At 46.1% G+C, this 26998-nt stretch overlaps 1 protein-coding gene across 8 annotated transcripts in view; it reads right to left on the minus strand.

The window, feature by feature from the left end:
- Positions 1 to 26998, minus strand: part of hdac4 (histone deacetylase 4) — a 159076-nt gene that overhangs the window by 24627 nt on the left and 107451 nt on the right. For 7 of the 8 annotated variants that reach the window (XM_013137903.3, XM_020054945.2, XM_010879854.3 and 4 more), the window contains 12 exons: positions 25778 to 25973; positions 25327 to 25523; positions 21220 to 21438; positions 19864 to 20056; positions 19056 to 19189; positions 15853 to 15955; positions 13421 to 13467; positions 9033 to 9140; positions 7152 to 7207; positions 6869 to 6956; positions 6558 to 6677; positions 5741 to 5838 (listed from right to left, as the gene is read on the minus strand). In XM_013137903.3, coding sequence (XP_012993357.1) covers positions 5741 to 5838; positions 6558 to 6677; positions 6869 to 6956; positions 7152 to 7207; positions 9033 to 9140; positions 13421 to 13467; positions 15853 to 15955; positions 19056 to 19189; positions 19864 to 20056; positions 21220 to 21438; positions 25327 to 25523; positions 25778 to 25973 — 1559 coding nt within the window. The remainder of the gene's footprint in view (positions 1 to 5740; positions 5839 to 6557; positions 6678 to 6868; positions 6957 to 7151; positions 7208 to 9032; positions 9141 to 13420; positions 13468 to 15852; positions 15956 to 19055; positions 19190 to 19863; positions 20057 to 21219; positions 21439 to 25326; positions 25524 to 25777; positions 25974 to 26998) is intronic. The other variant, XM_010879853.4, reaches the window with a different exon arrangement.

The raw sequence follows: 26998 nt of genomic DNA on the forward strand, positions 1-26998 counted from the left end.
CAGAGGAGACACTGAATGGACAGACACACACCCCTGTGGGACTGAAGAAAAGACCCTCAATCTATATCCATCCTAAATTGATTCTGTACTTCCTAAAGCCGGCTCCCTCCACCCGCCATCCCTCAGTTCAAAAAGATTTATTAGCATGGAAAGTGTGGAAGGAATTTACATTGCCAAAGAAAACAAAGCCAATCCATTATCCTCCCCATCTCCTGGATATGCAAGCTTACACCTATCAGAGTTTGAGTAAAGCCTTGACACCACATTGTGTTCACTTTATTAAAAGTATACTATACAGGCTAGCTAAAGGGACATTTAGACTTTTAGGGTATACAAGTCATAAATCATCTCCTAAAAGTCATTAACTTAGCTGGTCGTGACGGTGTCAGACAAACAGCCAATGGATGCTGAGAGACAAGCATTTGTTGGATGAGAATGTGATAAATGACAACATACCATTATTTGGACTAGAAGAGCATGTCCACCAGGGAGCCAAAGCAGGGCTTTGCTCTCAAAGACAAACAATTTTTTTGCCAAACAGCAAAGAAAGGAACAACGCCGCGCTGCCAAGTTGGCGTAAATTGGCAGTCTGGAATCGGTACTACACGATCAGTCTCAACAAACAAGATGTCCAACACTCCCCAAACAGTTCAATCAAGTGCAGCACTAACATAAGACAGCAGGGTGGTAACCAACAACATTCTGACTGAATCTTAAGAGATTGACCTGGGAAAAGTGTCTAGTGCCACCCAACCAGAACGGCTGACGTTGGGTGACATGGGTCTATCAAGTGAGGAGGGGATATCAGTCAGTTCATAAATGGAACAGATTGACCACATGCGTTGATAAATGGAACAGATTGACCACATGCGTTGCACGCACCATTTAAACGTATATTGGTGACTCCAATCACGTCCTTGTACACTGTACACATCCATATGAAACAGGGCTAGGCTGGATTTGAGAGGTTTGGGGAGGCTTTTTGTGGTGCTTCTATATCTACTGGACCAGGCGTATCTTAACAGAGTGCCTCCGTGAACGCCCCCGCCAAATGTCTGTCAGTGCTCTATGTTTGTATCCATGAGTGTGTGGGGATAGTGTATTTATGCGTGAGCGGGGATAGTGTATGTATGCGTGTGCGTGGATATTGTATGTATGCGTGTGCGGGGATATTGTATGTATGCGTGTGCGGGGATAGTGTATGTATGCGTGTGCGGGGATAGTGTATTTATGTGTGTGCGGGGATAGTGTATTTATGTGTGAGCGGGGATAGTGTATGTATGCGTGTGCGTGGATATTGTATGTATGCGTGTGCGGGGTTCAGTGTAAGTATGCGTGTGCGGGGATAGTGTATGTATGCGTGTGCGGGGATAGTGTATTTATGCGTGTGCGGGGATAGTGTATTTATGCGTGTGCTCGGATAGTGTATTTATGCGTGTGCTCGGATAGTGTATTTATGCGTGTGCTCGGATAGTGTATGTATGAGTGTGCGGGGATAGTGTATGTATGCGTGTGCGGGGATAGTGTATGTATGCGTGTGCGGGGATAGTGTATGTATGCGTGTGCGGGGATAGTGTATGTATGCGTGTGCGGGGATAGTGTATGTATGAGTGTGCGGGGATAGTGTATGTATGCGTGTGCGGGGATAGTGTATGTATGCGTGTGCGGGGATAGTGTATGTACGCGTGTGCGGGGATAGTGTATGTATGAGTGTGCGGGGATAGTGTATGTATGCGTGTGCGGGGATAGTGTATGTATGCGTGTGCGGGGATAGTGTATGTATGCGTGTGCGGGGATAGTGTATTTATGCGTGTGCGGGGATAGTGTATTTATGCGTGTGCGGGGATAGTGTATGTATGCGTGTGCGGGATATTGTATGTATGCGTGTGCGGGGATAGTGTATTTATGCGTGTGCGGGGATAGTGTATTTATGCGTGTGCGGGGATAGTGTATGTATGCGTGTGCGGGGATAGTGTATTTATGCGTGTGCGGGATATTGTATGTATGCGTGTGCGGGATATTGTATGTATGCGTGTGCGGGGATAGTGTATTTATGCGTGTGCGGGGATAGTGTATTTATGCGTGTGCGGGGATAGTGTATTTATGCGTGTGCTGGGATAGTGTATTTATGCGTGTGCTGGGATAGTGTATTTATGCGTGTGCGGGGATAGTGTATTTATGCGTGTGCGGGGATAGTGTATTTATGCGTGTGCGGGGATAGTGTATTTGTGCATGTGCGGGGATAGTGTATTTATGCGTGTGCGGGGATAGTGTATTTATGCGTGTGTGGGGATAGTGTATGTATGCGTGTGTGGGGATAGTGTATTTATGTGTGTGCTGGGATAGTGTTAAGAGTGTTTGGCTGGTGTTATCCAGCGTGTTCAGTGAGACTGTGTAGATGGGTTATAAATAGCCCCAGACAGCGGGCCTAATGGAGTTCAGCCATGGCATGAGGCTGTTTGGCAGATAAAAGAAGCCGCCACAAAGCCCTGCCTCAGCTGCGTAATACAGCGCACCAAACTTCAAGCCTCCCCACATCTCAGACACAGAGGGCCTACTCAGAAGCACTGTGGAAAGGGGGGAATTACAGTATTGGGCTTATGACCCACATGGAATCCTACTTTCTATGCAGGGTCAAAAGTAGTGCACTTTATAGTGAATGGGGTGCCATTTGGTCTTCATGAAAAGGGCTGATTTGTCAACACTTCCACTTCTCTCCATGATTCAGACAAAATGGACCATTGATGGACTATATTCTGTGAACAGCCATCCTTGGTAAACACACAATGTGTGGGCGATATGCACACTTTTCCAACAACCCTTTTGGTTTCAATGTATTGGGTGAAAAACCTGGAATCTTTATAGTTTTTATAGTTTGTTTTTATAGTTATAGTGTTTTGTACACACACACACAGTATCTCACAAAAGTGAGTATACCCCTCACATTTTTGTAAATATTTGATTATTTACAAACACTGAAGAAATTACACTTTGCTACAACGTAAAGTAGTGAGTGTACAGCTTGCATAACAGTGTAAATTTGCTGTCCCCTCAAAATAACACAACACACAGCCATTAATGTCTAAACTGCTGGCAACAAAAGTGAGTACACCCCCAAGTGAAAATGTCCAAATTGGGCCCAATTAGCCACAGAAGTTTTGGGGGAGCAGGCAATTGGCATGCTGACTGCAGGAATGTCCACCAGAGCTGTTGCCCGTGAATTGAATGTTCATTTGTCTACTATAAGCCGTCTCCAAAGGCTTTTCAGAGAATTTGGCAGTACATCCAACCGGCCTCACAACCGCAGGCCATGTGTAACCACACCAGCCCAGTACCTCCATATTCAGCATCTTCACCTAGAAGTTCGTCTGAGACCAGCCACCTGGACAGTTTCATAACCAAAGAATTTCTGCACAAACTATCAGAAACCGTCTCAGGGAAGCTCATCTGCATGCTCGTCGTCCTCATCAGGGTCATGACCTGACTGCAGTTCGTCATTTTAACCGACTTGAGTGGGCAGATCGAGTGGCACATGGTGGCGGTGGGGTTATGGTATGGTCATCCACGACCATCACCTCATGTTGCAGCATGATAATGCACGGCCCAATGTTGCAAGGATCTATACACAATTCCTGGAAACTGAAAACATCCCAGTTCTTGCATGGCCAGCATACTCACCGGACATGTCACCCACTCAGCATGTTTGGGATGCTCTGAATCGGCGTATACGACAGTGTGTTCCAGGTCCTGCCAATATCCAGAAACTTCGCACAGCCATTGAAGAGGAGTGGACCAACATTCCACAGGCCACAATCAACAACCTGATCAACTCTATGCGAGGGAGATGTGTTGCACTGCGTGAGGCAAATGGTGGTCACTCCAGATACTGACTGGTTTTGGACCCCCCCGGACCCCACCAATACAGTGAAACTGCAGATTTTAGAGTGGCCTTTTATTGTGGCCAGCCTAAGGCACACCTTTGCAATAAACATGCTGTCTAATCAGCATCTTGATATGCCACACCTGTGAGGTGGATGGATTATCTCGGCAAAGGAGAAGTGCTCACTAACACATATTTAGACAGATTTGTGAATAATATTTGAGAGAAATAGGCCTTTTGTGTACATAGAGAAAGTCTTAAATCTTTGAGATCAGCTCATGATAAATGGGGGCAAAAACAAAAGTGTTGCGTTTATAATTTTGTTCAACACTACCACATAATAACATTTAAATGTGTGCCAATTCATTGACAGTAACCGTTTATTCAGTATTTTGTATTTGTGTCTTTAGGAGCAATCCTATCTTTGAGTCTTCACAGAGAAAGTAAAGGGGTCTGAATACTTCCAAAGGCAAAGTATATAAATATTATTTATTATATTTTTTTTCCCCAGGCATTATTATGCAAGTGTCTTTTTACAGGAAATTGATGAGCTATGGAGGAAAGGGCTATTGATGAAAGAGCTGTCCACCACATCTAAGTAATGGTCCACTCAAAGGTATATTTGTGCCTTCAATTGTATTTTACAGAAAAAGGCACATCAATTTTCTTAGGCCTCTATATGTTTTTCTTCCCACATCAAATGATGTCCTGAGTAAATGTTTGTCTGTATTCTAAGGGTACCTGCTAACAATACCAAGCAAAAAGGCAGTAACTGCTAATTTGGGGAGGGGGGGGGGGGTTGTCAATGCAATTTTTTCTTTATTTTTTCTTAATAAATACTTTACCATGTGTCAAGTATACTGAATCAATTGTACTGTTTTCTGTAGAAGGAAAGCTTAAATAAGTGCCTTTTAGCTTGATTTCTTCCTGGCTTTGCTGCATTTACTGCCTTTATCTTGGGATCATATCATTCGACTGACACAGCTAACTCTATGTAATTACAAATGGTCTCTGAGAAACAGAAGGAATGCAGTTTCAAAGCTGTTACAACGCTAGTAAAAACAGCGCTTTTTTATTAACAGCATAAATTAGAAGTACAATAAACGTATAAATGAAAATTGCAGATATTGCCATTTGCTTAGATTTTGCCCCATTACTTAGTACATATATGCCAAGGCAGTAACTACTATTTAACTCTAAATGGTAATGTCAGAGTTCAATGTTTAAAATGCAAGTACTTATTATAGGACAACAAACCCTCACATCTCCAATGATCTGCCCAAAGTTAATTTGACTGGACAATAAAAAAGTACAACTTTGTTGTTTCATAGTTCCACTCTGAGCAGTTACTGGCTTTTTGCTTGGTAGAGCAGAATAGTGTACTGTGTCAGTCCCTTTGGCTTACGTTGAAAGCTTTGGACACCTACTAACCAAATTTCCAATATACTGTACAAACCAACTTTACAGCGCTGCTGTAGCTGTAACTCAACTGATTCAGCTTGACATCCTGCTAAATTTAGGAGGATGGCTTTCCAGGAATAGTGTCGGCATTAGAAACTACCGGAGTCTGAGGTTGAGAGCCCTTATCTACAATAATGGGAATAATTCAGTAAGTGATGCTGGAGTGAATAAACCCTTGAATATGCGTACGTAGACTTGCAGTGTAGCACGTGTTTCCAGAGCTGGGAACTATCAGGACATAGGAGCGCAGGGACCTTCAGCCGGTTGAAATACACTCCTCTCATCAGCCAATTTCTCCCTGAATGTTCTACACACTAACAGCTGACCCCTCCGCTGTGAAGTCACTACAGAACTGCGTGTGTGTGTGTGTGTGTGCCTGCACATGAGTGTTTGTGTTACCTGAAGGCAGCCAGGTACTCAGCATCTCCCATGGGTGGGTCCAATCCCCCGGTGAAAGCCATGTTCACATTGAAGCCCAATCCTGCTCCAGCGCCCACCTACAACACACCCAATTCAATTAAGTCACACATACACACCCCAGACAACCTCCTACCCCGTACATACACACTCCAGACAACTTCCTACCATGTACATACACACCCCAGATAACCTCCTACCCTGTACATACACATGCCAGATAACCTCCTACCCTGTGCATACACACCCTAGACAACCTCCTACCCTGTACATACACACCCTAGACAACCTCCTACCCTGTACATACACACCCCAGACAACCTCCTACCCTGTACATACACACACCAAATAACCTCCTACTCTGTACATACACACCCAGACAACCACCTACACTGTACAATAACAATATCTAAAGTCTTTACAATAGTAGTAATGTATATAGTTATTCGGTACAACAGCCATGTATGAAAAGACTGCAGGAAGGGGACCTTTTCACCTGTCAAAGATCAGCAGATAGCTGCCAAACAACAGCATACTCTAACACACACACACACACACACACACACGTATATATACACACACACACACACACACACGTAAACACACACACCCACACAAGTATACACACACACACACACACACACTCAAATTCCCTTTCCATATTGGGAAACAAAGGAGAAAATCCAGAACTCCAACCACAAATCCTGGAAATTTGGGGAAAGTTACCAGATTTGTTTGCAACCTTACTCTTCAGCAAATCCTTTTTCCGTAGCAAGACAACCTGAAATCCACAGCTCACCTCATCAGGCGCTCCACTGCCTGGAAAGAAGTTGCCGTCATCATAGCGATGGAGCGACAGGTAGAGAACGTTGGGGTCGCTGTAGAACGCCTGTTGCGTGCCGTTGCCATGGTGAACATCCTAACAAATAGGGAGAGGGACCAGGGTAGATGCTTCCATTATAGCCTGCCACAAACAACTGATTTAGGATCAAGTCTTCATATTCTTCAGTATTTATACAAAAAAACATTATATTAGTTGAATTAGGAAATATAGTGTGTCATTGTGTTTGTTGCATTGTTCTGTGGGGAAGTGCAAAAACACAAACTCACCCAATCCACAATCAGAATCTTACTGACATTCAGCCTCTGCTGCAGGAGTTTAGCTGCAATAGCCACCGAATTGAAGTAACAGAATCCCCTGTGTGATGAAGAGACATAAGAGAGATGGTTGGAAAAAGAGATTAAGAGAGAGCGAGAGAGGAATGAGGGACACAGCAAAAACCCAGTGAGTCTAACATGTCATGTTATTAAGGATCTTATCGTTAGATTTTTCTGGAGATTTCTCAACCTGATCCAATGAGAAGACAGAAACATAAGAAGTGGTTGGGCTTACATAGGTGTGCTCTCCTCCGCATGGTGTCCAGGGGGCCGGACTACAGCAAAGCCATTCTATCAATCAAAGAAGATAGAGCTCTGTTGAGCAGTCACAGACCAACAAACCGTCATTTTTAACAGGAATAAAGATAGAGCTCTGTTACCCTCAAGGCTTTGAGCAGTCACAGACCAACAAACCGTCATTTTTAACAGGAATAAAGATAGAGCTCTGTTACCCTCAAGGCTTTGAGCAGTCACAGACCAACAAACAGTCATTTTTAACAGGAATAAACGCACAACCATTTAAAGGTAAAAAAAAAATAAAAAAAGAATCTCTCTTACAGACGCTCACAAACGCACATTCAGTTTCTGCAAGCAGTTCTCTCCTACTCGGCTCTTTAATCCCTTTATGGCTCATTCTTAATTGTTTTGCCATTGACAGGGCAGACGGTCACACGTCGCTGACGACACACACAGGGACCTGCGGGGCCTTGCGGGGACGCCCTGAGGCTCTGTGGTATGTGGGGACATGAGGGGACCCGTGTCCCTGTAGTCCAGTCTAATGATGTGGAGACAGCTGCTGTGGATTACCCTGCACCTCGCCTGGCCGCAGAGGATATTATCCCAACCAAGGAGGAGGGGGAGGAACGCAGGTCCCAGTTGACGACTGGGGCTGCTTTCAAAGAACCGTGTGTATGGGTGTGTGTGTGTGTTAGAGAGCAAGTGTGTGTGATTTAAAGAGATTAATGGGATTCCATTGAGTTCTATTTTAAAAAACGTTTGACGATACAGATGGAATGCTGACTTGGACAGGCCAGGGGGTTGCAGGTGATGTTAAGAGTTGGGTTTCCCCTCGTGGGGTTGGGTGTGTGTGAGTGTGGGTGTGTGTGTGTGGTAGAGTGAGTGTGCATGCTAAGACGGGGTTAAACGGCAAGTAGGTCACTTCCTCTGACCTCTAAACCCTATGCAGAGCGCAGATATTGTCATAAATCATTTCAGGTCATTATTCGTAGAGACCATTGCCTGTATAAACCCATCGGGATTAGCAGTAAATGAATGTTTGAACACATGAGTCAGTGAATGAATCAAACAAGGGAATGAATCAAACACTTATCTAGGTAACAATAACAAGGATTTCCACTGATTCACTCCAAACAACACCCTTCTGCTGCTTCTGGCAATGTACCAACAAGAAGACAGTCCGTCCCAGCTAAAACCCCATGAGAACATTAGCAATTTAGCATGCTACGCTAACAGCACATTGGAATCATCATTAGTCTCCATTATCCTGCTCTGCTCTGCAGGTGGCTGTGGTGTGCAGAACAATAAAGCTGGGGTGTCAGCAGGGACAGTTTGTGCTAGCCACTTAGCGGTGCCCACGCGCCAGGTGGCCCCGCAAGGTTCAAAAGACAGTCGGGCACTGCCAGGCACGGCTACAGACACAGGAAGGAAGGCGAGCAGGAGGGCGAGGCGGGGCTGTCTGTCTGAATGGTGCTAATGAGAGCTTTGCGGCGAGGAAAGGGGGGAAAGCGGGCATTCCTACCCAGTTTGGAGGTGTTAATCCTGAGCATGGCTAACAAGGCTAAATGAAGGCGCTACGCTAGCACTGTGTCTAATTAACTTGGGTGAGACTAGCATTAGCCCTGCTAATGAGCAAAGCTGGCTCCTGTGATGCTGCTAGCATTAGCTTTTAGCATCAGTAGCCGGATGGCCCTTAATGTTAATAATAATAATCATTTATTGCATTTATAAAGCGCTTTTCATCATACAGGAATAATCTCAAAGCCTTTAATTATTCCTGTATATGAATAAAATATATTCCTGAAAATGAACTTTTTTTTACAGAAGGTATTCAGTATCATCACAGACAGATGCACACAAACACATAGAAGACACTGACCTTGAGCTCTCCAGATGTCACTTTGAAGACCAGCTCCAAGACGGAGCCCACGGCCAGACGAGCAGCGCTGGATGAGTGGACTTCATTCCAAATGGTATCGCTGTCCACCTATGAACACAAACCCACTTTTAATAATGCAAACAAATTACTCATTTACAGTGCACAATAAGAACAGGTTAAGGGGTACATTGAGACAATGTTGGATTAGAAGCGGGAATGTTTGTTCTGTATTCCAGATGGAGAGAAAGGGAAGGAGCTATACTATATGCTATAGTAAAATACCCCTACACACGCACGCACACACACACACACACACACACACACACACACGCGCAAACCTAACTTCGAAACCTAATCTTAAAACACAATTTAGAAAAAGAAAAACGAATTTCTTGTATTATAACGTAGCTTGCCCAGAGAGATGAAGAGAACGGATCCGATTGGTGAACAAACAATGGACACAGTGATGTGTCACAGTGATTATGAATCGATCCAACTGACGTGAATGACTCCCTTCACAGAAAGAACTCATCTTAGAAATGCTATGCCTAGGTTTTGTATATGCCCAGGCACGCATGGCCTACTGGCAAACACACAAAGAAACACAACAGCACACACACACACACACACACACGCACGCACACAGGGATGCAAAAACACACACAGAAAAACATGCACAAACACCAACCTAAAGGCCGGGGGGGGGACTACTTTGCTCTACATATCTCTCATTCAAGCGAGTCTTTGAATGGGGCGCAACGAGAGAAACCACCCAAGGATGCTAGGGGAGGTTTGAAAGGGGACGGTTTTAATTCCTGAACATGGAGGGTCAATAATGAGCTGTTTGGGAAAACACGGACGATACAGATGGAGGGAAATGTGAAATATTACCAGGGGGGAGGAAGACGCGGGGATATTTTGTGCGGGGGAACTGCCAACTTCAGGTTTCACGGAGAGGGGTGTATGTCTGGGTGTGTGTCTGCATGGTCATGGAGTGAGAGGCCAGGCATTCATCAGTCAGGATTGATTATGCTGACACATGCCTGCCCCATGGCCCCAATCACAACAAGCACACGCACGCACACTCGATCCTCTACACATCTTCCTCTTCTACACCGCCGTAACACACTCAGGATGTGCACTAAATCAATGGCTTCCCAACCTGTGGCCCGGGGGACGGCAGGTGGTCCCCAAATAAAACAAATTCAAACATTTTAAATCACAGCAGTTTCAAGTATTAACAGTATTAAATGTTTCCATTTTCACATTGTTTTATTATAGAAGTGATGATAATAGGCATATTCTAGGATTTAAAAAAGATTTTATGTTGTAATGGTTGGTCCTCAAGCACATTGTGACAGTTATTTGGTGTTGGAGGAGAAAAAGACACGGATGGAGAGAAAGACAGGGATAGAGAGAAAGACAGGGATAGAGAGAAAGACCAGGATAGAGAGAAAGACCGGGATAGAGAGAAAGACAGGGATAGAGAGAAAGACCGGGATAGAGAGAAAGACCGGGATAGAGAGAAAGACCGGGATAGAGAGAAAGACCGGGATAGAGAGAAAGACCGGGATAGAGAGAAAGACCGGGATAGAGAGAAAGACAGGGATAGAGAGAAAGACAGGGATAGAGAGAAAGACAGGGATAGAGAGAAAGACAGGGATAGAGAGAAAGACAGGGATAGAGAGAAAGACAGGGATAGAGAGAAAGACAGGAGAATTGGGTGGGGACATGCAGAGTTTCTGTAAACATTGCCGTCTCCGACCAACTCCTCATACATTGACTCTGGCCATCCCAGTCAGCTCCATAAAGAAGGCAAGGGTTTGAGGAAAGAAAAGAAAACGTGGGCCTTTTTAAGTTGCGCCAAGAAGGACTTTGTCACGAATCACGAGCCTGTGGACCATTTAAAATACAAAGAAGGCAAGGGGTGGGGGGGTGAATGACAGCTGCACCAGAGGGGGTGAACCAGTACACACGAGCGTGATCACATGACTGAGGTAGAGGGGGTGAACAGGCGTACATGGGCGTGAGCACACGACTGAGGTAGAGGGGGTGAACCGGCGTACATGGGTGTGAGCACACGACTGAGGTAGAGGGGGTGAACCGGCGTACAGGGATGTGAGCACACGACTGAGGTAGAGGGGGAGAACAGGCGTACAGGGACGTGAGCCCACGACTGAGGTAGAGGGGGTGAACCGGCGTACAGGGATGTGAGCACACGACTGAGGTAGAGGGGGTGAACCGGCGTACATGGACGTAAGCACACGACTGAGGTAGAGGGGGTGAACCGGCGTACATGGACGTAAGCACACGACTGAGGTAGAGGGGGTGAACCGGCGTACATGGATGTGAGCTCACGACTGAGGTAGAGGGGGAGAACCGGCGTACAGGGATGTGAGCACACGACTGAGGTAGAGGGGGAGAACCGGCGTACAGGGGCGTGAGCTCACGACTGAGGTAGAGGGGGAGAACCGGCGTACAGGGATGTGAGCACACGACTGAGGTAGAGGGGGTGAACAGGCGTACAGGGACGTGAGCCCACGACTGAGGTAGAGGGGGTGAACCGGCGTACAAGGATGTGAGCACACGACTGAGGTAGAGGGGGTGAACCGGCGTACAGGGATGTGAGCACACGACTGAGGTAGAGGGGGAGAACCGGCGTACAGGGGCGTGAGCTCACGACTGAGGTAGAGGGGGAGAACCGGCGTACAGGGATGTGAGCACACGACTGAGGTAGAGGAGGTGAACCGGCGTACATGAGTGTGAACGCATGACTGAGGTAGAGGAGGTGAACCAGCGTACAGGGATGTGAGCACACAACTGAGGTAGAGGAGGTGAACCGGCATACAGGGATGTGAGCACACGATTGAGGTAGAGGAGGTGAACCGGCGTACAGGGATGTGAGCACACGACTGAGGTAGAGGAGGTGAACCGGCGTACATGGACATGAGCTCACGACTGAGGTAGAGGAGGTGAACCGGCGTACATGGACATGAGCTCACGACTGAGGTAGAGGAGGTGAACCGGCGTACATGGACATGAGCTCACGACTGGGATGGAGGGGGTGACTTATTGGGCGGGCGGACTGACAAAGTGATGATGGAAATTGGTGTTTACGTTCTTTGAGTGAATGAGGGAGAGAACTATAAAAAGGAAGAGGGAAGGACAGGCAGAGTGAGTCCAACTGACACCCTGGTCCAGTGGACTGGCCCTAGCAGTGGGCAGACTGGCAGATAGCTGTGTGCCTGACCAACCACATACTACAACTGTACGGTGGTTGTGTGGTTGTCTCATGTGTGGTTGTCTCAACTGGCCACCATAAAAAGAGTGCCTGCAGAACCACTAAAATGTCAAAGGTTTTTCTTATTATACCAGTAAAGAAAAGACAACGTGGAAAGTGTAGAAGAGCCTGTACAAAAGCGATTTGCAAAAGAACGAGGACTTGCAAAAGAGTTGACGGATATGTGCCAGCGCCACCGGGGACGATCGGGGGATGAAAGAGAGAGACGAGAGGGAACAGGAGGTGGGGAGAGTAGGGGAACGTGCTGGAATGAAAGAGTGGTGGTTCTGCTGAGGCTGACAGAGTCATTTCACTGTGCTTTGGACTACAGGAAGACAACCATTTAGACCCATTTCCATAAAACAGAGCAGAGCCCCTTCTGTTTCCCACCGGCGGCAGACACCACAACAGACCCAGGTAGTCAGCTACATACCCCGGGAAGAGGGAGGGGTTGGGCGAGGAGGGCAGAGAGAAAAGAGTGGGGGAGAGGGAGAAAGCAGGAGAGAAAGAGAGAGCGAAGGAGGAGAAGAGAGAGGGCGACATGGAGTGAGAATGGAGTGGGTGAGGATGGGGGGAAAATCAGTCCTCCACCAACATGAACAGAGTGCACGCACACGCACGTTGTAGAACATGAATACAAAAAAGGGAACACAGCCCCATGAAAACAGATAGGTAGTCAGGCACAACGTGGGTAGCACACACACACACACACAGAGGGCTGTCACACTAACTCAGCTGACTTCATTCTGACCGGCCTCCCCCTCAACATTCACTTTCAGAAGCGCACGCACGCAAACATCATTGCCCCCCTCCCCCCAAACCAACCCGCATAGTGTCCCTCTGAACAGACACACACACACACACCGTAACCCCCCCCCCCCCTCCACCCCGCCCACACACACTCACACACAAACACAGCTTGTTTATAGAAAAACATCTGGTCACAATTACTTACTCGACAGAGAGCAGAGCAACAGTTTTTGTTGCCTCTGGTGCTCCAGGGGTGTGTGTGTGTGTGTGTTTGTGTGCGTGTGTGTAGTGGGAGAACAATCAGCGCCATTATTTCTACAGGATAGAAGAAGAGAATAAATAAGATAGACTGACTTACCCCCACTCCTCCACAAGGCAGCCTCACAAACATGGGAGTCACTGAACCTGAGAGAGACGGAGAGGGTGGGACAGAGAGGGAAATGCGAGAGGGAGGGTTGGGAGATGGAGAGAGAGAGGGATGTAGAAAGAGAAGAGAAATGTGGAAAAGACATAAGAAAAGATAGAGAGCAGAGAAAGATAAAAACAAAGAGACAAAGAGTTTAGAGTCGCCAGCCAACTCTCCTGGACACCCAGGACATTCAGCAGGTGTCCGGGCCTCTGAGCGTCTACTCTCACGGGCCCACTGATGAGAGTAGACACTCCACGGACCACTATAACCATGGTGGACAAGGTGACCTGGCCCATCTCTGATCAGTCACAGCCGTACCGTTAACAGCTGGGTTATTCTGAACCCGTCTTTGATCCTCCCCCCGCCATGTGACATCAGCTTACTATAGCACTTTCACTTTCTTCATTCAGGTACCACTGCAGTCACCGAGCAGACACACGTACACAGAGCCAGTTACACAGAGCCAGTTACACAGAGCCAGTTACACAAACAGTTAGGGTTAAGTGCCTTGCTCAAAGACAGAATGATAGATTTGTTTTTATCTTTGCTGGCTCAGGATTCGATCTTGTTAGGCTATCCACCATAATCAATGCCATTTGTGTGAATTTGAAGCTTGTTGCAGGACTGTATATTCCTGTTGGGCCCTATGGCTCTAGTCAGACGTAGTTCTGCACATAGGGAATCGGTTGCCATTTTTGAAACAGGTTTTCAGTCTGTGACATCTCTAAGACCACCACGGAAACACGTTATTAACATCTAAACCCTGACATTTAAGCTATTGACTGGCAGTGTTCCTGTGTTTCTAAACTATTGACGCCAGAAAGTGGAACCCTGTGATTTGGGTTCTCATTGGTACAGTCTAATTGCGTAAGCAGCAGTTCACCTGAAAGTTACCAATGTGTCCAGGTCACAGTTTGCTCTGGTTAGTGGCCCTGAGTTGATAGTAACACTTCCACATTATATAAATTAATGTAACAGACGCTCTTTGAGTTACTTCTCACACACAAGTACACACACACCTCATTTAGAGCGTGAAGACTGCATATACAACATAAGCTCACACAGTTGACCATTAAACACTTTAGAAAATGTTCTTATACAGTCCAAAGTGGTGGTTCCCCAGTGTGTGTGGGGGGGGGGGGGGGGGGGGGGGGACCAAGGGGAACACAAGGGGTGATTAAGAAGACCTGATAGACTCAGTGTATTGGCACACTGGTGCAGGGAACTTGAATGGGTCCTTTAGGGGCAGGAATGCCAAAACATACCGGTTAGTACAGTAACCAAACCAGGTTGAGAATCACTGGACTAAAACAGCCAGGCAGTCCAAAAAGTACCCTGACTCAACTGGCTCTTCTGCTGACAGACAAACTGAGGTACGACCACCAGCCAAGTCCTGGTGAGATGTTTAAGCCAAGCCTTCAGTGTCTCACTCACATGCCCAACCAAGAGGAATCGGTCAGGTGATGGATCAGTAAACTTCAGCAGGAGGCAGTAAACATGGAAAAGTGATGTCATGGAAAAATGTGTTTGTGTGTTTGTGTGTGTTTGGGTGGTCATTGAAAGGTTAGAGGGGCGGATAGCAATATGTTCTAGAAAATCCAAATCTGACGAGGAAGCACGATAATGACCAAAAATGAAATGGAGGCTTTTCTTTGTATTATCAGATAAATAATGAAGTGTTCTGGACCAACGTTATAAAAATCTGTTCTGCCTTGTAACAAAACACAACAGAGGTGTAAAAGGGAATAAACTTCAATAAGGTTTTAACTCAAACCCAAGTAGTAACTAACCTGATTCAGCTTATAAACCAGCAAATTATTATCACCAGGTGCCATAACGTCAATGGAAGACAATGTGAAAACAATGTCAATGGAAGACAATGTGAAAACAATGTCAATGGAAGACAATGTGAAAACAATGTCAATGGAAGACAATGTTTAAACAATGTCAATGGAAGACAATATGAAAACAATGTCAATGGAAGACAATATGAAAACAATGTCAGTGGAAGAAAATGTGAAAATAATGTCAATAAAAGACAATGTTTAAACAATGTCAATGGAAGACAATGTTTAAACAATATCAATGGAAGACAATATGAAAACAATGTCAGTGGAAGAAAATTTGAAAACAATGTCAATGGAAGACAATGTGAAAATAATGTCAGTGGAAGAAAATTTGAAAACAATGTCAATGGAAGACAATGTGAAAATAATGTCAATGGAAGACAATGTGAAAACAATGTCAATGGAAGACAATATGAAAACAATGACAGTGGAAGAAAATGTGAAAACATTGTCAATGGAAGACAATGTGAAAATAATGTCAATGGAAGACAATGTGAAAATAGACTATGGCAGGAGACATAATGTGTAGCTTACTATCCAGTTTCTGTCGAAGTGGGTTGGTTCCGTACAGAAGGACGTGGGCCTCCGAGTGGACCGTCTGTAATTCCTCCAGAGTGGCCTTCCGCCCTCGGATACACTGCAGAGAGAGAGAGAAAGAGAGAGAGAGAGAGAGAGAGAGAGAGAAAGACAGTGGGAGGGTGGGAGGAAGCAAAAAAAAGTGTAAGAGAGAGAGAAATAGAGTTGCTAAAACTAACAATGACCACTACATCTATAATACTTCAGCTGTTTGTTATAATACACCTCCTTCACAAACCCCTGTCAGAGGACCTTTCTATGGATAAACGGGAGGACAGTGTATGTGTATGGGGAGGACCGTGTACGTGTATGGGGAGGACCGTGTACGTGTATGGGGAGGACCGTGTACGTGTATGGGGAGGACAGTGTATGTGTATGGGGAGGACCGTGTACGTGTATGGGAGGACTGTGTATGTGTATGGGAGGACAGTGTATGTGTATGGGAGGACAGTGTATGTGTATGGGGAGGACAGTGTATGTGTATGGGAGGACAGTGTATGTGTATGGGGAGGACCGTGTACGTGTATGGGAGGACTGTGTATGTGTATGGGAGGACTGTGTATGTGTATGGGGAGGACAGTGTATGTGTATGGGGAGGACAGTGTATGTGTATGGGAGGACAGTGTATGTGTATGGGGAGGACCGTGTACGTGTATGGGGAGGACAGTGTACGTGTATGGGGAGGACCGTGTACGTGTATGGGAGGACCGTGTACGTGTATGGGAGGACTGTGTATGTGTATGGGGAGGACAGTGTACGTGTATGGGGAGGACCGTGTACGTGTATGGGGAGGACTGTGTATGTGTATGGGGAGGACCGTGTACGTGTATGGGAGGACTGTGTATGTGTATGGGAGGACTGTGTATGTGTATGGGGAGGACTGTGTATGTGTATGGGAGGACTGTGTATGTGTATGGGGAGGACTGTGTATGTGTATGGGGAGGACCGTGTACGTGTATGGGGAGGACAGTGTATGTGTATGGGAGGACTGTGTATGTGTATGGGGAGGACTGTGTATGTGTATGGGAGGACTGTGTATGTGTATGGGGAGGACTGTGTATGTGTATGGGGAGGACCGTGTATGTGTATGGGGAGGACCGTGTACGTGTATGGGGAGGACCGTGTACGTGTATGGGGAGGACAGTGTATGTGTATGGGGAGGACCGTGTACGTGTATGGGAGGACCGTGTATGTGTATGGGAGGACTGTGTATGTGTATGGGGAGGACAGTGTATGTGTATGGGGAGGACAGTGTATGTGTATGGGGAGGACAGTGTATGTGTATGGGAGGACTGTGTATGTGTATGGGGAGGACTGTGTATGTGTATGGGGAGGACTGTGTATGTGTATGGGGAGGTCTGTGTATGTGTATGGGGAGGACTGTGTATGTGTATGGGGAGGACTGTGTATGTGTATGGGGAGCACCGTGTATGTGTATGGGAGGACCGTGTATGTGTATGGGGAGGACCGTGTATGTGTATGGGGAGGACTGTGTATGTGTATGGGGAGGACCGTGTACGTGTATGGGGAGGACCGTGTATGTGTATGGGAGGACTGTGTATGTGTATGGGAGGACTGTGTATGTGTATGGGAGGACCGTGTATGTGTATGGGGAGGACAGTGTACGTGTATGGGGAGGACCGTGTACGTGTATGGGGAGGACTGTGTACGTGTATGGGGAGGACCGTGTACGTGTATGGGGAGGACCGTGTATGTGTATGGGAGGACCGTGTATGTGTATGGGAGGACCGTGTATATGTATGGGAGGACTGTGTATGTGTATGGGACAGGGTGCGTCTGCAGGTGGTGGGCCCCACCTGCAGCCAGGCATCTCCAATTAGTAACAGTGGAGGCTGTAAAGACAGTCTGAAGGGGGAATGTGCATGCTTGAAAGTGAAATTATATTATTTATGACCTATAGTGTGCTTGAAAGTGAAATATATTACTTAGAACCTACAGGAGAGGAAAAGATAAGAGTGGACTTGTATTCATGTTTTTGATGTTGCTTGTGTCTGTGCCCTTCAGGAACAATTGAGATGGCAGCTATGCAAGTAAGACTGATAGAAACAGAGAGAGAATATCCTGAATATTTTTTTGTGAATGTAAAAGAAGTCTTTACTATTCATCTTAAACAGTAAAGAAAGCACTGACCAAATACACGTGTGAGAGCATGGATTTACACAGAACAGGCTGGAGTCCCCAGTAAGGTAACATACTAGTTCAAAAAACATCTCATAACCGCAAGTAGATTAATATCACTCCCAGCGTTCCTAAATACTTCAAATCAGGCCACTAAGCTTAACACAGAGCCACAATCAATTCAGATGTTTATTTCAGCCCGCTGGTTACAGTAAGGATTTGGAAATGGTTAGCCAACACTAGATCTGTTTGTAGGGACAGCTTGCAGTGGATTGTTTTGTCCATGGGGAGGTTGAGCAGTTAAGCCAGCGTGGTTGAACGTTGCCCCCTACTGGTCGGAAATTGTATTTAAGAATTACCTGAAAGCAGAAATATACTCTAGGTGAGTGTTTCCCAATCTATTATACTCTAAGTGAGTGGTCCCAGTCCTCGGGACCCAAAGGGGTGCAAGTTTTTGTTTTTGCCCAGGCACTCACACACCTGATTCAAATAAAAGACTTGATGATAGGTTGATTAAATCACGGCAAACAAGCTTCTCACTTAATCGGATGGGACTGGAATGAGTTAACATACTCTGAAGTGGATTCCTGGACTTTAGGACTTTGTGGGTGACATCCGAGCAGGTTGAACTACAACCTGTTCATTAGAGGAGAATCTCAATTACATACTCATTGCATCTTCTCTCCTTGTCAAAACCAACTGGATCAGAAAGACAGAGGTCCCTCCTCTCTGACCTCCTCCAGCGGAGTTTGAGGAGGAAATTAGTACTCATTGACCTTCATGTTATCATGGCCGCGTAATCATTTCCAGCATCTAATAAGCTCATTGGTCTCGTCTTTTACCACATGTACCCAATGGTACTTGTAAGTGGCGCTGTATAAGAGAGCCTGTTAAATCAATCAAATGTAAACTGAGTGTGGTGAGATGAGGAGAGAGGGGACTGCGATCGAGAACCCCCCCCCCCCATGGTGAATGTGTGTAAGCCGGCACAGACCACTGATAGACAGTGAGCGACGTAATACCTCACACTTGGTCCTCAGCCCGGTCTCCTGCAGCCTGGACCATATGCTCTGGATGCGTCCGGCGTGTTCCGGGTGTGTGTTGGTGTTGCCGCACATGCACTGGTGCTTCTGCATCAACGTGTCATAGACCAGACCTGGAAGGGTTGGGAAGACGCAGGGTTAGCGAGGCCAGGCATGACCAGGCATTTATGGTTAGGAACCCCAGTTAGGAACCCAGTTAGGAACCCCAGTTAAGACGCATCCTTCTACTGACACGCCGACATCCCATCACTGTCGTTCTTCGTGCATGACGTGCATGTCCCGCATGCCCTGAGATATACGTATGGGGAGGGTAAAATGTATTCCCCTTAAGCATCCTAGTCCTAACACAAGCATCCTAACCCCAAACCCATAACCTTCACCCCAAAACCTAACATTATAGTAAACATTCTATTTATTTTATTTCAAAACGGGAAATGATCTTGATCCAGATTTTTGCACATTTCCCGGGTTTTACCATTTGTCCACATTTATTTATTGTAGTAATACTCCCACAACCACAAACACAACCACAAAACCGCATACACACACACAACCTCGCACACACACACATACACACACACACAAAGACAGATCAGAAGTCAGAAAAGCATGACTGATTGAAAGGAGTCCAGAAAAACAAATGTTGTTTTTTTTGGGAGAAAAGGGAGATGACCCATTTCCAACACACTGCGCGTGTGGTTGCTGGTGCAGTCGTGTGGGAGGAAGTTAGTGATTGTGCACATGGCTATTTGTGTGTGTAAAACCTACTTATAGAAGGCTGCCTAACCTGTGGTGAAGCGAGGCTTGGTGGGCGTCTCCTGCTGAACCACGATGGGCGGGAAGCAAGAGGACGCAGGAGAAGATTGAGCCCTGGAGAGGGGGCGGTGCACTGGGAAGGTGATTGACAGGCCGGCTGCCTCCATGGAAGCCTGGTAGTTCCTCAGCTGGTGGATCCTCTGCTGTTCCAACAGAACAGCCTGCTGCTCCCAGACAGACAGAGAGACAGACAGACGATCAGATAGGGAGTGAGACAGAGAGAGAAAACGGGAGGGAGAAATGAAAAGAGGGAGAGACAAGGGAGAAAAAGTGAGATGGAGACAGAGAGAGGGCGAGATGTCACACACACAGAGGATGCTTTTTTTTACATCCTCTATATTCCGGTTTTGTTTGCGTGTGGCTGTTTAATGGCTGTAAGGTATGGTACTCTCCAGAAGAGGGCGCTTTGTGCATATGAGGTCCATGATCCCAGCCAGACAGACCGCTACAGAAACGTTAGGATCATCTTTTGAAAGTGTGCATTTTCACCATCATGTCACATGTAAAAACCTGAATGGGATCCAGGTGTTATTTTAAATCAGTGAAAATGCTAAGAATCCTGTGTGTGTTTTTAACCAGTGGTTGTATATAGTATAACCCCGTTTCCCAAACAGTTGGGGCGCTGTACAGTTCCCCAACATTTTTGGAAATGGGGATGTATTTACTCTTCTGAATGACCATTGTAAACCTATATTTGTTACAAATTAATATCTCCGCTATGAGGACTGAAATGTATAATCACCTATGTTCTCAAGGTAGCCTTTTGGTGGCGCTGGCAGACTTTAGTAGCATTTCCATTCTAGGTTTGTTTAATAAGGTGCAATAGGGTTTCAGATTCCCTATAGCCACAAAGTGAAAAGCTACTACTAGAGTAACTAACAGAGCAGAAATGGACTGGGCAACACTCCTGCTCCAACACTTCATTTCCCATAGGCACCCAGTGCTCTGCTTCCTGCCTGGGGATGTGGGGTGTGTGGGCGTCATGGTGACAGTGGATTGGTTTCAGACCGACCGCAGGGCTTCGTATTAGATGGGGGACATGGTGTACTGGTTTAGTGTTTGCAGCCCTAAAGAGAGATTCAGCTGTAGAGAGGAGGGTTAGGGTGCCCTCAGCCATTCAGAGAAAAACCTGCACGCTATTCCACTTTGTGAGTAGGAGTACGCATGTGTGTGTCCATACAGAATGAGTGTGTGTCCATACAGCATGTGTGGGTGGATGTTTTTTGAGAACTGACAGAAATACATTAAAAAAAAAAAGCCCAAAGCCTGACACGTGTTTGTAATGTGTCTGTCTTTTTCTGTCTGTCTGTGTGTGTCTGCCTGCTACCTGTCTGAAGAGCAGCTCCTGGTCGACCATCCTCTCCCTGTGGTCCCTCTCCTCTTCCTGGGGCTCCGGGGGTTCCTGTTTGATCGTCACCCCCCGGAGGAGGCCTCCGTCCTGGGGACACAGGGCTTGGTGCTCCCTTAGTTCTTCCTCCGTCTCCTCCGGGTGGCTCTCGTGCTGCCGACCCGGCCCCGGTCCTGGCTCGCTGGGCTTGGCCATCATCTGAGTAAGGGGATTCCGGACACAGGTTAGAAGATGCAGAACCTGCTATGGATAAGTTGAAACAGAATGAATGTGAACAGGGATATTGGAAACTCCTTTTGATTTGCATTATCAGCCATAGTGTTTGTTGCTCATGCAGTGACAATGTGTTGTGCCTTGTATTCTGGGTATCCTGGTACAAGGAGTAAAACAAACAGTTGCCATCGATATGGTTGTAGAACATTCTGGTGCTGGGTGACTCCTGCCGCTTAGGTGTAGAATATCCTTATGGAAAAATCCACATGGGCTAAAAAAGACGTATGAGGGTCCCACGGACCTAAGGGAGTTGGAACAGAGCCATTCCTAACCACAAGGGATTCAATATCACATGTTTTCTTCTGGAATGATCTGAAGCAATATCAGAAATAAGTTATGAGCTGTGGTGACTTCCGTTATGGTTAAACAGTAGTGTTGGCGAACCATATGATTCAAGGCTGATAGCAGTTCTTAAGAGGCTGCAATCACAATCTCTCTTTGCAAATGACTCCATTGGAACACACAGGAACCCAGGTTTCCACTGGGCAGCACGACTGAATATAAACAGACGGTAAACCTCACTGGCCATGTCCAAACAGCCATGCAACAGCCCAGATAACCAGCTGACTGGCTGCTGCTCCTGACTTGTAGCCAGTGGTGGCTGGACTGTTTGGAATATAAAAGTAAGTCCAGCAGTGGTCAGCAGGATCACAGAGCCTTGCCATGAGAAAAACTAAAACAGGAGAGGACAAGATGCAATGAGAGAGACAGAGATTGCTACTACTTTTTGCCTAATGTGACAACACAGTTAATAAAAAAACTGGACATTCCCAACATCTTTCTCTTTACTCTTTGTGTGTTTAACATGAACTTTGCTTATTTCCTTTGCCTTGGCAGTGTAAACATTTGTTTGTCATGCCAGTAAAGCCCATTTGAATTGAACTGAGAAGTAGTGTGTCTGACAGACCAACAAATTGATTTTTTACAGATTTTTCTGTTTACTATATAAATAATATATATAAAATAGTATCTATTATACATATATTTATATATATACACACACACACTTATTATAATTTCCAAAGTACGCTTTCACAGTATGTAATGCAAGTAAACTAATCAAGGGAGAGAAAGAGAGAAAATTACTAAGAGGGGATGAGAGAGAGAGAGAATGGAAGATTACCTCAATAAAAGTTTATTCACAAAAAGATCCTGCAATCCTCCTACAAGGATTCAGGAAAGCATGGCTTTTTATTAGGCTACAGAACACGGATGAGTTTGATGCACCTCCCTAATAAATCTGGGTGTTATTTTGGTGACATGATGATCAATGCTCTTACCCATTCTAATGTCTTCATGTAGGGTAGATTACCTGCAGTATATTTACAAGCTGTTTGCATAGAGTGTAGGCGCCAAGAGTGGATAAATTGGTTGTTTTACCAGGTAAGTTAAATGAGAACACATTCTAATTTACAGCAATGAACTGGGAGCAATTAGGGCTTAATTGCCCTGCTCAGGGACAGAAAGAAAGAGAGGTGTGAAGACAGAAACCCACAACCCATGGCATTGTGAGTGTCATGCTCTACCCACTGACATAAGAGACAGGAGTAAAGACAGAGACAATCAAAGAGAAAGGAGTAGAGACAATCAGAGAGACAGGAGTAGAGACAATCAGAGAGACAGGAGTAAACAGAGACAATCAGAGAGACAGGAGTAAAGAGAGAGACAATCAGAGAGACAGGAGTAAAGAGAGAAACAATCAGAGAGACAAGAGTAAAGAGAGAAACAATCAGAGAGACAAGAGTAAACAGAGACAATCAGAGAGACAGGAGTAAAGACAGAGACAATCAGAGAGACAGGAGTAAACAGAGACAATCAGAGAGACAGGAGTAAACAGAGACAATCAGAGAGACAGGAGTAAACAGAGACAATCAGAGAGACGGGAGTAAAGACAGAGACAATCAGAGAGACAGGAGTAAAGACAGAGACAATCAGAGAGACAGGAGTAGAGACAGTGACAATCAGAGAGACAGGGGTAAAGACAGAGACAATCAGAGAGACAGGAGTAAACAGAGACAATCAGAGAGACAGGAGAAGAGACAGAGACAATCAGAGAGACAGGAGTAAATAGAGACAATCAGAGAGACAGGAGAAAAAAAGACAATCAGAGAGACAGGAGTAAAGACAATCAGAGAGACAGGAGTAAAGACAATCAGAGAGACAGGAGTAAAGACAGAGACAATCAGAGAGACAAGAGTAAAGACAATCAGAGAGACAGGAGTAAACAGAGACAATCAGAGAGACAGGAGTAAAGACAAAGACATTCAGAGAGACGGGAGTAAAGACAGAGACAATCAGAGAGACAGGAGTAAACAGAGACAATCAGAGAGACAGGAGTAAAGACAGAGACAATCAGAGTGCAGAATGTTGTAAAAGTATTTTTAGAGTACAATGCAAAACCTCCAATAGTGCATGCAGAGTTGAATCAGAACAATTCCCACTACAAATGTATACCCACTCCTAATGAAACGCTTCTTACCTTAAGGAAAGCAAGTCTTATTTTCCTTAACAAAGCTATTGTACTTATCAACCTACATAAGTCTTCTAAGCCTACTGGTTTTAGGGCTCTGTTCGAATTAGTTTTTTCCCAACTCAATTTGGCAATGTAAACTAATGTTTCCCATGCAATAAAAGCCCTTTAAATTGGAATTGAAATGACTGAAGTGAAACAAGAGACAGGAGTAAATGGACAGAGAGAGTGAGGAAGAGAGAGTGTGTGTGTCTGAAGACTGTGGCGGATGTTGCTGTGCCAAGCCAGCTCAGTCACCACGGGGATGTCCAAGGGAAACGACCCCCCCTCATTGCTGTGTCCCAGGTCATAACCACCACGACTGGCGCGCACACAGGGCCCTGTTGGCACGGCGCCAGGGGAGCCAGCTCATTGACGTCAGAGTGCTGGTCTCTTGCCTTATCCCCTTGTCCCTCTTCTCCAAAAACAGGCCGCTCGTTTTGTACTCGCTACCCCCAACCTTCTCTCTTTTAAAGGGGAAACAGTCTTTTGGGATTGTGATGCAGCCACATGAACAATGAGTTTGCTTTGAAGTTGGATGCTATACAAACACTTGGGAAAGTTCTGGAAAGCAAGTGGAAGTGGACTGTAGTTCCTTTAGTGCTTAATAACAAATCCTCATCCCTGTTAATATCCTACTAGACCTATAAGGAAATCAGCCTCACTGTACCTTTCATCCAAACATAAAGCAAAAAGCAAAGCTTGTAATAAAAAAGCATCTAAGGGATCACCAGCAAACAATCACTAGTTCCTTGGAGCCATCAGCATAGTTAACTTGTTGATTTAGTCACGCATGCTAACCTGGATCCTATCACTGCCTTTTGCTTGTCAAATAAATAATGTAATGGCCAGTTGCTGAAGTGAAACTAGGCCATAGTCTTCATTGACCATGAGAATGGATTCCTTACTAGTTCTGAGGTAAATTTGGAGATTTATATATTTTTTCTAGATGCCATTCAACAAACATTGAGGATTATATGTAGAGGAAAATAACAAAGGCCCGTAGGGGATAATATCCCATAATCCCCAGGGAATGTCACGACACAGTAGGGATTCAGGAGGGAGGAGAAATAAAAAAGACCAACCCCCATCGCTACAACCGTATTCTCCATCCTCCTTAATCACCACAAACACACAGCTCCTTCCTATGTGACCATATAAGGAAGCAACTTCCTCCGTACGAGGTAGTTGCCATGGCGACCAAAGAAGCGCGGGCCTACTCTGACAAACACTTAGCCGATGTGAGGCTGTGTTGTTGCTGCTGGTTCCACTGCGGGGGTTGTCAGCGCTTGGTAAACACACACCTTGTTTATGTGCAGCTGTTGCTGCTGGAACTGCTGCTTGTGTTTCTCCAGGAACTGCTGGTGTTGTTGCTGGACCACCAGCTGCTGCAGGGCCTGAGCGTTCTGGGGCAGGGGGGCCGACTGGGTCCGACCCAGGGGACGGTGCTGCCCGCGCAGCTTGTGGATGGAGGGGGACTGCAGGGCCATCCCACCTAGGCCTGAAACACATGGAAACACAGACACGACAGTGAAGAGGATGATCTACACATTTGGGCAGCCAGCCAGTTGAGGCTGGCATCGCCTTAAATCAGAAGACAGAATCATTGTACAGGTTGGAATGGAAGGAGCGGAACACAATGTCCAACAAATAAAATACATTTCAGAAGTTTCAATATCATTCCTCCCATCACTGGCCGCAATGGACAGCACCAAGCATGGCAATCCATATACACCAAGTTGAGGATGAGCTTACAGCAGGACAGACCTAGCTGGTTCTGGGACTGCTCCAGGAGGGCCATGTGCTGAAGGAGGGGATTGTGAGCCGAGCCCCCGTTGGTCAGGTATGAGGGCAAGTGGGCCCCCGGGATGAATGGAGTGGTTATGGGGATGCCCTTCTGAAGCCTTTCATGCATTGAAAGCCTGTCACCATCCTGCTGGCCCGACGTAACCTAATGGGAAGAAAACAGGGTGGGAGTCAGAGAGTGAGTGAGAGAGAAAAAACACAAGAGAGGGTGATAGAGAGAGAGGGTGATAGAGAGAGGGTGATAGAGAGAGGGTGTTAGAGAGAGGGTGATAGAGAGAGGGCGATAGAGAGAGGGTGTTAGAGAGAGGGTGATACAGAGAGGGTGATACAGAGAGGGTGATAGAGAGAGGGTGATAGAGAGAGGGTGATAGAGAGAGGGTGATAGAGAGAGGGTGATAGAGAGAGGGTGATAGAGAGAGGGTGATAGAGAGGGTGATAGAGAGGGTGATAGAGAGGGTGATAGAGAGGGTGATAGAGAGAGTTGCTGGGTGGAAGTTAAGTAAAGACCCAAAAATTATCATCCTGTAATGTAATCCATTTGGGGCCAAGACATTTAAGCAAACCAAACTGAACGAATAACTTTCTGCCCGACAGGATTTGGAAGAACTGCGAACTGATGAGGACCAAGAGGAGAGGGAGGAGGGGGGCATTCCTCACAAAAAACCACTAAAAATACAAGCATTGGACAGGCCATCCAACGGGTCCCATGTGCGTCACTGACCTACTGCTGGTCATTGTCTCTCAATGGGGCCTTTCTGAAGTGGAAGTGGGGCTGAAAAGCCACATACGGCAGATGGAATAGGTCTAGACAGGGCCCCCTCTATGTGGACTCGTCCCCTCTGAAAGGCTTGTGTGCGCAAGCAAGCCTTCTAAGTGACGGAAGAGAGGAGAAAGCAGGGAGAGAGTGGGAGAGAAAGAAAGAAAAAGACAGGCAGAGAAATGACAGGGCGAGATAGCGAGTGAGATAGAAGGAGAAAAGAAGACCTTGTGAAAGCCGGCGAAGAATGAGTGTGGGAAGGAGAGGAGGAATGTGGGCGAGAGACGGAGACAAAGTGAGAATGCAAGGTTGAGAGAGAGTGTGCAGGAGAGGGAGGAAAAAGAGAAAAGGAGAGAGAACGAAATTAGAGAATGAAAGAAATAAAGACGGAGAAAGAACAAAGGAGTGCGAGA

This window comes from Esox lucius, chromosome 16 (genome assembly GCF_011004845.1).
Source record: "Esox lucius isolate fEsoLuc1 chromosome 16, fEsoLuc1.pri, whole genome shotgun sequence".
NCBI classification, from domain to species: Eukaryota; Metazoa; Chordata; class Actinopteri; order Esociformes; family Esocidae; genus Esox; species Esox lucius.